Source organism: Cryptotermes secundus, unplaced genomic scaffold, assembly GCF_002891405.2.
Source record: "Cryptotermes secundus unplaced genomic scaffold, Csec_1.0 scaffold708, whole genome shotgun sequence".
NCBI lineage: Eukaryota > Metazoa > Arthropoda > Insecta > Blattodea > Kalotermitidae > Cryptotermes > Cryptotermes secundus.
In genome coordinates, this window is record NW_019726238.1 from 1,575,427 (window position 1) to 1,588,389 (window position 12,963).

The 12,963-nt window shown below is 40.3% G+C and overlaps 1 protein-coding gene across 14 annotated transcripts in view; it reads left to right on the forward strand.

The window, feature by feature from the left end:
• The window catches only part of LOC111864093 (voltage-dependent calcium channel type D subunit alpha-1), a 221,044-nt gene that overhangs the window by 139,566 nt on the left and 68,515 nt on the right, over nt 1–12,963 (forward strand). For all 14 annotated transcript variants that reach the window (XM_023851102.2, XM_033751324.1, XM_023851107.2 and 11 more), the window contains exons 13-18: nt 1,334–1,485; nt 2,041–2,251; nt 6,281–6,401; nt 8,450–8,541; nt 10,788–10,894; nt 12,045–12,145. In XM_023851102.2, the coding sequence (XP_023706870.1) occupies nt 1,334–1,485; nt 2,041–2,251; nt 6,281–6,401; nt 8,450–8,541; nt 10,788–10,894; nt 12,045–12,145 (784 nt within the window). The remainder of the gene's footprint in view (nt 1–1,333; nt 1,486–2,040; nt 2,252–6,280; nt 6,402–8,449; nt 8,542–10,787; nt 10,895–12,044; nt 12,146–12,963) is intronic.

Here is a 12,963-nt window from a genome sequence, read left to right on the forward strand (position 1 = left end):
GGGATAGCTTTACTTTTTTTCTTACTTACCAATGCTGTAGATTTCTTCATAAAGTCGATTTAACTTTTACAGGATCAGATCTGAGTTTCCAAAAATCTTTATCTGTTAGTTTGTAATTGTATACAAATCTTCTCTGTGTTTGAAACTAAATTCATGTGCATTTTCTGTAGTTCCATCAAATTTTATGTGCATAATATCTTGAAAACCTGAATGTATTGATTTGTATGTCTCCATACCTTGAAGTATTCATATTAATTTATGATTTATGTGGAATAATATGAAGGGAAATATGTAATTTCCTCAGGAAATACTGTCAGCAGTTTGATTTTTAAGAAGTTTATTTATCAATAGGTATGTATAGTTCTCAAACATATACATTGAAATCTCTGTAGATTCATTGTAATTGTACAACCGTAAAATATAAAAATAGTATGCAATTTGTACCTCAGGTTAAAAAAGGTACTCTTGAAGACTCTGTGATATTGATGAACCTGAAGCATACCAACTTTCAAGCAGCATACCTACTTGAAGAATTCTGTTTCTTGGGACATAACACCATGAAGTGAGAGTTGAAAGTCATTCGATGTTTCAGAAGACTATGTCGCCTCCATCTTCAGGTTGAAGTATATGGCAGCCAAGAAACTAGCATGAAGCAGTTGGGTCTGCATGGTAACTGCTTCATGCTGGTTTCTTGCTTAGCTTATTCCTTTACCCTGAAGATGGAGGTGACGTGTTCATCTGAACAGACTATACTCGTACATCAGTCTATCCAAGAAGACAGAACTCTTCATAACCACTGTTGTGAGAACCTCAAATTATACACTTAACCTTCTTGTTTTACTGCTGCACTGAAATGTCATTAAAACAGACTTTCTTGAACCTCAGAATTTTCGCAAAATTAAAACTGTTCAGCATGTGTATCGGATCTTGTAAAGTAATGCTAACATAACAGTTTCCATTTGCTGTATTTGCTCTACTCTGAAATGAGAGGTCATTTTGTAAGGGTGACTTAACATGTAAATTAATTATAGAATTTCATGTATGCAAAGAATTCTCATATACCCAGTACATATTTTGTTATGTGATAGTCCTTAAGAGTATTGACAAGTATTCTTTATTTCGTCTTGTGTACATTTTTCCATATTTATCACTAACTGAACAATCACATCTTAGTTGTAATGCTATATTTAGCTATATTTACAAAAATTCACCAGATGTGGAGTATAATGTTTAATAGAATGAAATGTTGGAATTTGAATTTTTCCTTTTGTAGTAATTTTAGAGAAATATATGTGCGTTGTTAATGAACTGAATGTTGATTTTTCTCCCTAAGGGTTATTTTGTTTCACTCTTCAACCGCTTTGACTGTTTTGTTGTGATTGGAAGTATTGGTGAAATCATTCTGACACATACGGAAGTGATGCCCCCTCTTGGTGTGTCTGTGCTCAGATGTGTTCGTCTGCTCCGCGTATTCAAAGTGACCAAGTGAGTTTATAATGTGTTTGTGAAGAAAAAATTCTCATTGTTTTCAACCAGTGTTTTGCAGTCTTACTGGAGGGCAGTATAATATAAGAAATATAAAGTAAAATCTGTAGATATATATACATCTCTCAGAAAAGAGGTAATTATACAAATTGTGACCAGTGACATGATGGGGTCAACACAACCTCTAACAGAAATGAGTACCAGAAATATTCTTGGAATGTTCTTGGGGGTAAAGGGCAGCTGGCGCGTAGGGCTGACAACCTTGCCACCATCTATGTGCCGATTGTCTAGAAAATATGGGAACCTCAACATCTCACAACTCTATGGGCCTCCACGGCCTGTTACAGGGATACCTTTACTTACTTTTACTTTACTTACATACCAGTGACATGGTTTTTGATCAGTTAGAATTTTCTCTTTTCTGATGATGCACTTTCACAGAAGAATAATTCATAGTATACCAAGTTTCTGCAGACAAACATGCCCTTCCAGTAATTTCTGTAGCAGCCTAATGCCAAACTAATAGTCAAATTTTAAATGTGATTTATTTGATAGGTACTGGCGGTCCTTGTCCAACCTGGTTGCCTCGTTACTTAATTCCATCCAGTCCATAGCATCACTGCTATTGCTGCTGTTTCTTTTCATTGTGATCTTTGCTCTACTTGGAATGCAAGTCTTTGGTGGCAAGTTTGACTTCAACAGCATTACTGATAAGCCACGCAGTAATTTTGATAGCTTCTGGCAGAGTCTGCTTACTGTGTTTCAGGTATTATAAATAATAAATGACATTTGTTACAGAGTATTACAACACATTGTTACCCAGTAGCTAATAATTTCATAATATTGTTACGTGTTGGGTATATGTCGCGTGACAAGTAACTTCACGCCTTATTTGATATAGCGAATTTATTGAACACTTGCTCTTACAGTCACACAATTTACAATTTGACAATTACTGCCATTGACAGTATCACAAATACTAACCTGCAATTTACTGGTTACTCTTTCTCTAGTAACTGGCTCAATACTCATTACTAACTGAATAGTGTTCACTGCTCCTTATTTAGCCTCGGCACGGACAACGCAGAAACAATTATGTGACAGGTTTCGCTGTTGCCTGACGCTGTGTTTACAGGTTGCTTAGCAACACTGTCGAGAGTTGTTTACTGCTCTGTAGCAACCGCGGCATCCCTTGGTAATGTCACCGCGAGAGGGGTTGGGGTGTTGACTGGCCTGTTACCGTAGCAGCGGCAACACTCCGAAGGTGTTACGTCACTGCTGGTGGGGGAGGGGGTGTCCTGCATAGCACAAATACATCACAATATTATTGTTGTTTTAGAACCGAAAGAGTTACTTGAGACTCAGAAAAGAAGCAAATTAAAACATTGACTCTCATTTTACTTTATACATCTGGTTATTTACATATTCCCCTCTTTTCTTCCCTTCTCTGAATTTGCGACATTTTTCAAAGGTTTATAAAAATTTGCAATGTTATATAGACACAGATATTTACAAACTAAAGTAAATTTGAAGAAATTCGTCTTCTGGGTTTAGGCGCCGTGTATTCTTCGTTTTGGCCGACGTTTCAGAGGAATGTATCGCCTCCATCTTCAGAGCAGTTGAATGGCTTGGAATGCGGAGAGCAGTAGCTGTAGTTGCTACTGCTACTGCTACTGCTCTCTGCATTCCAGGCCATTCAACTGCTCTGAAGATGGAGGCGATACGTTCCTCCGAAACGTCGGCCAAAACGAAGAATACACGGGACTTCCTTCATAGTCATCGCCGTGAAAACCTCAAAACTTATAAAGTAAATTTGTTGACATTCCTCATTCGACTACCGTGATAGCTACAAATGTCATGCACTCCCTTCTCCCCTCAAGCCTCTGCTATATCATGCCCCTTCTGTTTTTGCTTGTGCTCACAAATGGTTAGCTTAAGCCTGAAGGAACTCGCTAGCAATGCCTTTAATGGGCTGGCTGGAGATCAGTATATGGAGTACTTCTGAACCGTGAAAGTAGCAGGTGTTATTTTATTTTTCAAAGTACTGTCTGCACTAACACAATTAACACGGAAGCCCAGCCACTGAGCAATGCATGTTTGTTCACTCTAATGAACAACTTTATCAGCTTTCAGAATGGTCAAGTGAAGAGGTTCAGCGATAGCTAAGCATAATTATAAAACAGACTTTTAACGCATGAGTGATATAGGTATATACAGGGTGAATCTGAAATGTGCAGCGAAATATTGGGTATGAACTCCAAAACAAGGAAACAAATTTATAAAACCATAGGTCTGCAGTTGCTTTCTTTCTGAGTTACATTCTGGCAAATTTAGTGATCATTGCAATTGATATTCAAAATTTCAGAGGCTCTGATCTTTCTCATAGGGTAGAAAACCTGCACACACACACACACACACACACACACATCATACATCTACATTTGACTTTCAGTTGTATTTTTAATGTTATTATCAGCACCACTGTTTGCAGTCCAGTTTCCACAGTTGAGTGGTGTTGGTCATGCCTATTGCATGAAGAGACCGTGAGAACCGGTTCTCATGGTCTCTTTGCTTGCGGATTTCTTATATTTTTCCTTCTACCCTGAAGATGGAGGCAATACGTTCCTCCGAAACTTCTGTTAACACCACATATACATGGTGCCAAATCCCAGAATACTGCTTTCTTCATAGTCACCGCCGTGAAAGCCTCAAATCTTACATAGTGACAGAGTTTGTTACGCAAATGAACATCTGGAGACTACTACATGAACAGTTGCTTTGTCCATATGATTGACGGTGAGTCTAGGGCCTGAAGTCTGTCAATTCTCGCGCAATGAGACTTTATGTTGGTGATATGTTCAGTAATGTGCATACCCTCTGTTTCTGTTGTCAGTGCTCTTTTCAAAGGAGGGAGATATTGGTAGGGTCAGTATCACAAATTTTCACAGCCTCCAGCTGTGGGCAGAGGGCAATCCTTATGGTGTACTTCAGTCTAGACACCAGCAATAGTTCATTAATTTTTGGGGAAGTATTGTTGGTGATTGTTTGCTAGGCCAATGTGTTTTTTCACATTGTCTCATAGGCAGCTACTACTGAGATTCCTATTAAATGATTTTTTGATCTATATATGATGGTGCTTGAATATATTTCTGCCATGTTGTGTGAAATTTCCTCAACAGTACCTGTTGTAACTAATTAGTAGGATAGAGGAGGACTCAACTGCATGGCTGCCATGCTCATCTGATATATATATTCTCTGGTTTTCTATCTGTGAGGGCCTTTAAGAGCCATTCTGTATTCAGCTCCCATGCACAACCTGGAGTCCCTTCACCAGCGCGTTGTGAATGCCTGTGAGACTGTTTGCAGCAAAACGAGTATCTATGAACAGGTTTGGTAGTCCATGCTGAGACACCCCCAGTCATTAATTGCATCTCATAGAGGACATTTTGAGCACTTCTTGTAAATGCGTCCTTTCATTGCTGTAATTCAGAAAGGAAGTGTTTGTGAACCCATGTTTGTATGAAGTTGTTTTCTCATTTTGGTACATGAAGGTCATCCCAAAAGTTTGTCAACACATTTCAGATTCACGCTGTAATTTGTGCAGCAAGGCAAGGGAGTGAGCAAAAATGCTGGAAGAAGAAAATGAATGAATGAAAAACAGTGAGCACTCAAGTCACAGCCTGGCATTTCAGTACAATGACAGTTTGTTGGACAGGCATTGAAACAAGGAAAGCGAACAGACTCTTTGTTAAAAGAAATTAGTTAGGAATGAATTGATAATTAATTATTCATGTTTCCTCTTCATTCCACTGACTTGAGTAATTGAGAACTTTCTCTATATAATAAACATATTGTGACATGTTGCGCAAAGCCGAGCCCCCCCACACCAGCAGTGACGCGGCGGGTGAGTCAGCGCTCCCCTCCCACCCCTCAGCGGTAACGTAACGCTCGCGTAATAGGCGAGTAATCACCCCGCATCTGGCAGCCATGCGCGGTGACGTCACGAGCGGAGCCGAAGAGAGCCGAGCGGAGCCGAAGATAGCCGAGCCCCGTAACCGGGTAACTATGCAAGGCGAATCAACAGCGGTGACGTAACCGGACAGCGTGGCTAGTAACAAGGGTGCCTATTACGTGGCCGTTTTCCCGTATTGTCCGATCGGGGCTACATAGGGAGCAGCGAAGGCTATTCACAGTCAGTTGTACTGTGACAGCCACCGAGTTGTACTGAGTCAGTCAGTGAGTCCTGGAGCTACCGCCGAGATAGCCAGCAACTAGTCAGTGGTATTCTGGCATTTGGAGTGTACTAATTGTGATACTGCATATAGCAGTAATCGTAAATCTGTGATTTGGGTGATTGTATGAGCGAATGTGAAATAAAATTGGCTACATCGAGAATTTATTTGTCGCGATATACGCCCGATACGCGACACTGGTGTCAGAAGTGGGATCAGTAACGCAAAACACGTTACAATATTATTCACAAACCCAGTACCAAGAAAATATATTGCGACATGTCATTTGTAAGTCATGATTTTATACTGTGTTTTAAATGTTGACTTATATATATTTAAAATGCATATAATTGCAAAGTTGATCGGTTCAAAATTGCAAAATATTAATATAAGGACAATAGATTATAGTTCCTTAACTCTTTGAATCATAAAATCACTTGCATATAATATTTTAAAATGACGAGTTTCTTAATATTAAAGTGTGAGGTTCATGCAGTTACCACTGTGTTTCAAAATGCTAAGTAACATCTAAGACCAAATATACGTAAAATGCATCCTTTCAGATACTGACCGGTGAGGACTGGAATGCTGTTATGTATGTTGGTATTCAAGCATATGGTGGAGTTTCTTCCATTGGTGTTTTGGCATGCGTGTACTTCATCATCCTGTTCATCTGTGGCAACTGTATCCTTCTGTTTATATATACAGGCAATACACGAGTAATTATTTAGTTGTAACGGTACATCTTTAAGACCCTGAGAGCTATACCAGCGGTAGCGTAGCTACTGGCGGGTCCTCCCTTGCTGAACAGGTCAAAGGGTAGACATCAGACGAAGAGAGAGACCAAAAACCAAAAACTGATGCCGGAAGCAGTATCATCAGCAGCGACTTGGCACAGAGCAAATGATGCTCGAGATGGTTCAAGTTCGTATAGCAACAGGCATGACCAGAGTGGTTTGAACGGCTGTTGTATTGCGATGTGGAAAGCAAATGGAAAAACTACCACATTATCACTTTTCCTGGATAGTCTCTTTCGAAAAACAGAGGATTGCATTAAGTGGAGGAACTGTTTTGGAAGAGACTATGGACCTGTCGTCTGAAGATTACGGATGAATGAATGAATGAATGAATGATGGTACATCTTTCTTGAGACTGTGGCTTCACTATTAATTGCAGTTTAAATGTACTCAGCATGAACAGGCAAGCAGTAAAAATCATCTCAGAAGAAATTTATGGAGTATGGAAAAGTCATCTTATTTTTTCTGAGTTATTAAGCTCTTATAAATTTCAGGTATTTCCCAAGTACCAATTATAACGTTTGCACTGATATTTTATCAACAAATCCAATATACATAGTACAGTCAATAATTTCGTGTATTGGCTTGTAGTTTTACTTTTATGCAATACAGTGGGTCTGTGGAGACACAAGATGATGCCTTGTCCATTCTTCTCTCATCACAGCAAGAATCAGTTGCATGTGTGCAGTGTATTCACAAAGAACGTCACTGTTATGAAGGGTAGTTGTCTGTGAGCAGCAAAAATCGAGAATGTCGCAGTTTGAGCAATGGAAAAATATCAAGTTCTGCTAAAATTAGGCAAATCTGCTAGCAAAACGTTTCAGATGATCAAGCAAGCATACAGCGAAGAAGCCTTGGGCTGTAATGCTGTGTTTAAGTGGCACATATGCTTTGCATAAGGGAGAGGCAGTGTGGAAGATGATGAGCATACGAGTTGCCCAAGAACGGTCAAAATAGAACTCAGATCCAAGAAACTGCAACATTGGTGCGTGCGAACTGCTCCCAAATGATAGAGGAAATCGCAGCAGCAGGGATTAGCCATGGTACTTGCCACAAAATTCTGTCTCATTACCTGAACATGTCTTGTGTTACTCAGCACAGTGTTCCATGCGTCCTCATGCAAGACCAGCGTGACGATCTCATGAGCAATTGTGGTGACCTGATTGATAGTGCTGACAAAGCTAGGACATTCCTCAGCCTGATCGTAACATGAGACGAAACATGGTGTTTTCTATATGATCTGCAGCTGAAGTGACAATCAGCCACCTGGAAATTGCCATCATCAGCACGAAAGAAGAAACCACAACAGGACAGATCAGAAAGCAAGGTAATGGTGAACTGTTTTTCGACTCATCAGGAATTTTTCACGTGGAATTCATCCCAGAAGGAACAACTGTAAACAAGCGCCACTAAAAACAGATCATTTGCTTTCTACACAATTCAGTTCATCGTAAGCATCCTGAGCTTTGGCGCAGGAAGAACTGGCTGTTGTTATACAGCAATGCCCCTGCACTCACTATTTGCTTGTCCAGGAGCAGCTGGCAAAACGACCGTTTTGCCATACCCTCCATACTCGCCTGATCTGGTACCATGCAGTTTCTTTTCTTTCCCCACTCGAAAGAAACACTATATGGGCTTCGATTTCAGTCTGCTGAGGAGATCGTCACTGCCACAAGGGAAGTCATACAGGACCTTCCTGCATATGTATTTCAGCAGTTTCCAGCAGCTGTACCAATGTTGACAGACTTACATAGTGGCCAACCATGGTAAATGTATGTGAATATCTTGTAATATGGTGCCACAAAACCACATTCCATGAAATTATTGACTGTAGTAGTATTCTTAGAGTTTAAATGTTGCCTTTTTCAGTTATCTCCATTTTGATTAAATTATACTTCATCATCTTTAAATCTTTTTACCTTAACTGAAGTCCAGATATCTTGTTAAATGTTTTCTTGGCTATTGCTGTGGACAATCTGGCTGATGCAGAATCGTTGACAGCCATTGAGAAAGAAGCAGAAGAGGAGGTAAGAATGCTATTATTTGTATCAGACATTTTTCGTTTTATATAGGCAGTTGTTAAGTACTGAATACAAATACCAGGTCTTCATATTAAGTGTAGAAATTTTTGTATAAGTTGAGGTTCTCATGAAAAAGGATCCCTTTAACATTATAAGTTAGAAGCTCATAGTAAATATAATGTAACATGAGGGCTGACAGCTAGAATAAGCGACCAGAGAAACATCCATTGCTAGTCAACAGCCTTGTAAACATGCAACAATACCAGAGCTATCGCTAAGCAATATGCACATGCAACAATAGTGGAAGTGTTGGAAGCAGTGTTTTCTATGCAGTCCACATGAAGGCTATGTAAGGAGTCAATTGTCCAAGTCATGATATATGGTTACAAGTGCTGTGGGACACAGAACCAAGAATCGCCATGCTGGCAAGGGCCAACAGCAATTTACTGGAATGAACTGGTTAATCATTCAGTGGCAGGCCACTTCCAACTAGAAGGGGAGTGACCACTAGTGGTCAGACCTCTCCTCTTGTTGGATGCCCATCTTGAAGGACAGAAAGGTCTGCGTAGAACAAAAAGATGGTCCTAGGTCCCGAAGGGGCTCAAAAGCAAGAACAACTGCCCTGGCGAAGGCCAGCAGCAGTTTGCTTGATTTCGATTTAGTTCGACAATTAGAACGCCAGTCATGAAATGACAGTGAAGTTGGAGATTGGCAGCTGGTGATCAGTCCAAGCCAGAAGCTAGCTGCTGAAGGATGTACTGGCTGAAACCAGCAGTCAGGATATAAGGTTGGCGTGAGCTGGTGTCCATCCTGCAAGGACATGAGCCCAGGAGCAGAGGAATATCCACCATTGGCGGCTGTTACTAAGCAACATGACAAAACACTTGTCTGTGTTATAGTGAGCTCTGAAGTGTAGTCATGGGCTGTGAAAGTGTCCAATAAATCCAGTTATCAATAAAATCCCGTCTATTGTCACTCTAACATCTGCCAGTTGTTCTAGTAATGTCTTTTTCTCCATCGTGAAGAAAATATTTGTCTCATGGAGTTTATCTTGTTCTGAAACAGTAATTTGCAGTTTGTTCTCCGCTGACCACAGGCACACTGTCTTGCACTTGTCACTGTCAGCTTGTCACACTGTGTAATCACACAAAACCTTTCAGCGCTTCTAAGGGCAGACTTATCTAAATATGTTGATTCCACCCACTTACATCCCCATGTCTTGTATGAATGTCTTGCAGGATCTCGGCCAACTTCAGTCTATCACCTCCAGAATATTCCATTAGGTGGGAGGCTGCTGTATTGCATGAAAGAGCCATGCACAGTGCTTCCACTCCCTCACTCACATGACACTGCTGCTGTCTCGAGGTTGTTTGTCATGAGTAGTCCCTAGATACTGCATCAGTCTTTCAAGGTGGACCACTATCATCTCTGCCCTATCATGACGCTGGATCCTCTAGACTGCATCACAGATCCAGGGGACCACCTTGCAAGCGCCCCCCCCCCAGGATGGCTGCAGCTTTGACTACTTCCATCTACTCTGTATCAGGCAGTACAGCCATGCCTGGTCTCCTTTCCAAAATCATGTGGAGTTGGCTAGTTGGTTTCAACCAGCTTTCATTGTGTCACTGGATACTTTCAGATGTTGACCAAAGAACATGTCCCTAGGTAGATGTACCTCAATGCCAAACAAAATAATGGGAGTCTTCTCTGTCCCATAGTCAGCTGCATTAACGCCTACTTCAAAACAGGGATAGCCTCCCTGAACGCTATGTGTAGAATGTACTGCTGACTCTGCATCCTCTCTGGTAGTTCTGTGATGATGTTAGGTCTGGCAATGGTCATAGATGCTGCAGTATCAGTGGTCACATGGCATAGCATGTCCCTTGTCCAGCTTTTGTTGCTTAGGTTTTCATTGCTCCTGATGACTAATGTTGGCTGAATTCAGTAATTCTATCTACGTTTATCTCCCAGTAGTGTTTTCTTGAAACCATTTATAGGATCTTTGCCAGCCTAGATCTCTTCTGTATCCAGATCATTCCAGAATGGAGGAAGGTGACAGTGTTGCCCGAAAGTGCTACACAGAGCCCTTCTATTCCCCCTCTCCCTTGCTCAAGCAGCAGTACTCTGCTAAATGCTTTTGGTAGGCCACAGTGCAATTTTTATGCAGTGTTTTACAATTTCACACTCATTTACTGAGAGTTTAGAATCTTTGTTCTGGAAAGTTGTGTTATGTATCTGACATGTGTTTTTAGGCAGAGAAACAACAAAAGTCTCACAGCGGTTCACCAACACGGGACGAAGGACAAGGCGGCGAGGAAAATGGTGAAGGGCAAGAGGAAGGACAAGATGATGCTGAAAAGTAAGTATCATGATTCCACCCTAAACATGTAATTAAGGGCCAAAGAGAAGCCTGGGTTGACATGTTTTGTATCTTACATGTACTTTGAATCTATGGAACGTTAAATAAACTGAAATTGAAATTGAAACATACCACCCAGTGATGGACTTAAATTTCTGCTGTTCAGTGAGTTTAATAATATTGCATGAAATTGACATTCTGTTATGTTGGAATACATGCCAAAAAGACATGAACAGACAACTTATTTATGTTCTATCCATCTTCACAATTTGCCTTGGGACACTGCATTTTGTTGCTGCTTCACAGTTTTTGTTTGTTCTGCATGTTTTATCAGTATAAACTTAAATTACCTATAATTACTGTGGTGCCTGGTTCTTTCTGTACTTGATTCCCTTTTCCACTAATAACTTTTTTCTTGAAATGATCTGTCACTTTCATGGTGAGTGAGACTTTTGTCAGCACAAAATTTTCTTATATAAATCAGTGAATTACCACTGTTGTGTCCTAACTTTGATGGTACTTCAGGCAACCTTGTAACAACCCATGGCACCTGTCCTTGAAATATATTTCTGTCTGTTTTTCTACTCTCACAGCATCAAATAGTTTGAAATTTGACTTCTACCTGTTAAAGGAAGGAGAAAAAGAGGGAAAACTCATCTTCCAGTATGTCATTCACAATACCAAATTTATTTTTCTCAATTTGATGTAAATGAATTCGAGACTTGCACATGCCTGTTAATTATTGATTATACTTGCTTGAGAAAAGGCGCATCCACATTACTCGTGCTCATCAGGCTTGTGTTCATCGGGAGACTCGTCTGGCTTTTACTTGTGCTCGTAAATCTTTGCCCACACTACTTCAGTTGCTCGCCAGGCTTCGGCGCGTGAGGATCCGTATATTTACTCGTAGTATGTATAGGCTGTAGTCGTATTTTAATTTATTGGCTATAGTTTTTAAATTAAAAGTTAAAAATCTGCTTGTCTTGTGACTTATCATATCATCCACATTACTCGCGAGCATAGCGAGTCACACAAGCATGAGTAATTTAAAAACATTCGCACAAATAGTAACTATTAATGCATATAACCTTTACTAATGCTTCATTCTGTGTCATGGGCTCCATCTGATATGATTGCATTTATCTTACAGTATGGAGAAAGAAGAGGCTGGAAGTGACACAAAAGTTCCACTGGAACATGGTGACAGTGAAGATTATCCATATGATGATGAGGAACAGACAGACAATCAGGGTAGGAAACGAAACAGCAAATTATTTTACATGTTGCACCTTAATTCATCTGTATCACTTCTTGTAGCCTGCTGAAGGAAACCATCCTAAGAAAAATTAATGTAATTTCTATAAATTTCCCTCATCTATGAATTGTAAAGAATAATTCTGCTGGTCCCTAGATCTCATTTTCTAAGCAGTATAGTATCACAGTATTACTTGTGGCAGCAGGAACTATTTAATCTTTAACATCCAAAATGCCCTGATCGGGCCAGTGATGAGCATGGTTGTCATGACTAAAGTACCCTGTTTTGGCCAGTCAGGCATTTAAACTCTGCTAGTAGAAGCGCATGGACAGACCTAAATATTTATTTTTAAAAGTAGTAATTACCAGACAGACTTTAGTAAAACCATAATATAGGAATTAAAATGATGCTGTATCTTCACTAGCCATTCCCTGGCAGTGGCTTTTAGTGGCGATTCTACAGCTTCACGCTCTCAGGTCCTCTTGTCACAGCCACCTGCACAGAACTCTGTGTCAGCTGTCTACTCAGCTGTAGCATCATCTCTCCCCAGCCTCCCTTGCAGAGCTCAGTTTGCCCCGATTTTATTCTTTATAACCACTCTGCACAGACCACATTGAAAACACCATTTTTCTATTGTGGGTATGTTCAATTCCACAGGAACTTGTTTACCAAGCCGTTGCTTAATAATGGCCATTTGTTTATTCACCTATTGCATAGCAATGGCTGTATTTGTTTGTTTCAAGCTTGCTGCCCAGCAACGGATCTATACACCACATTATAAAAAGGGAAACCGGTAAACAGCGTACTGTTGAAC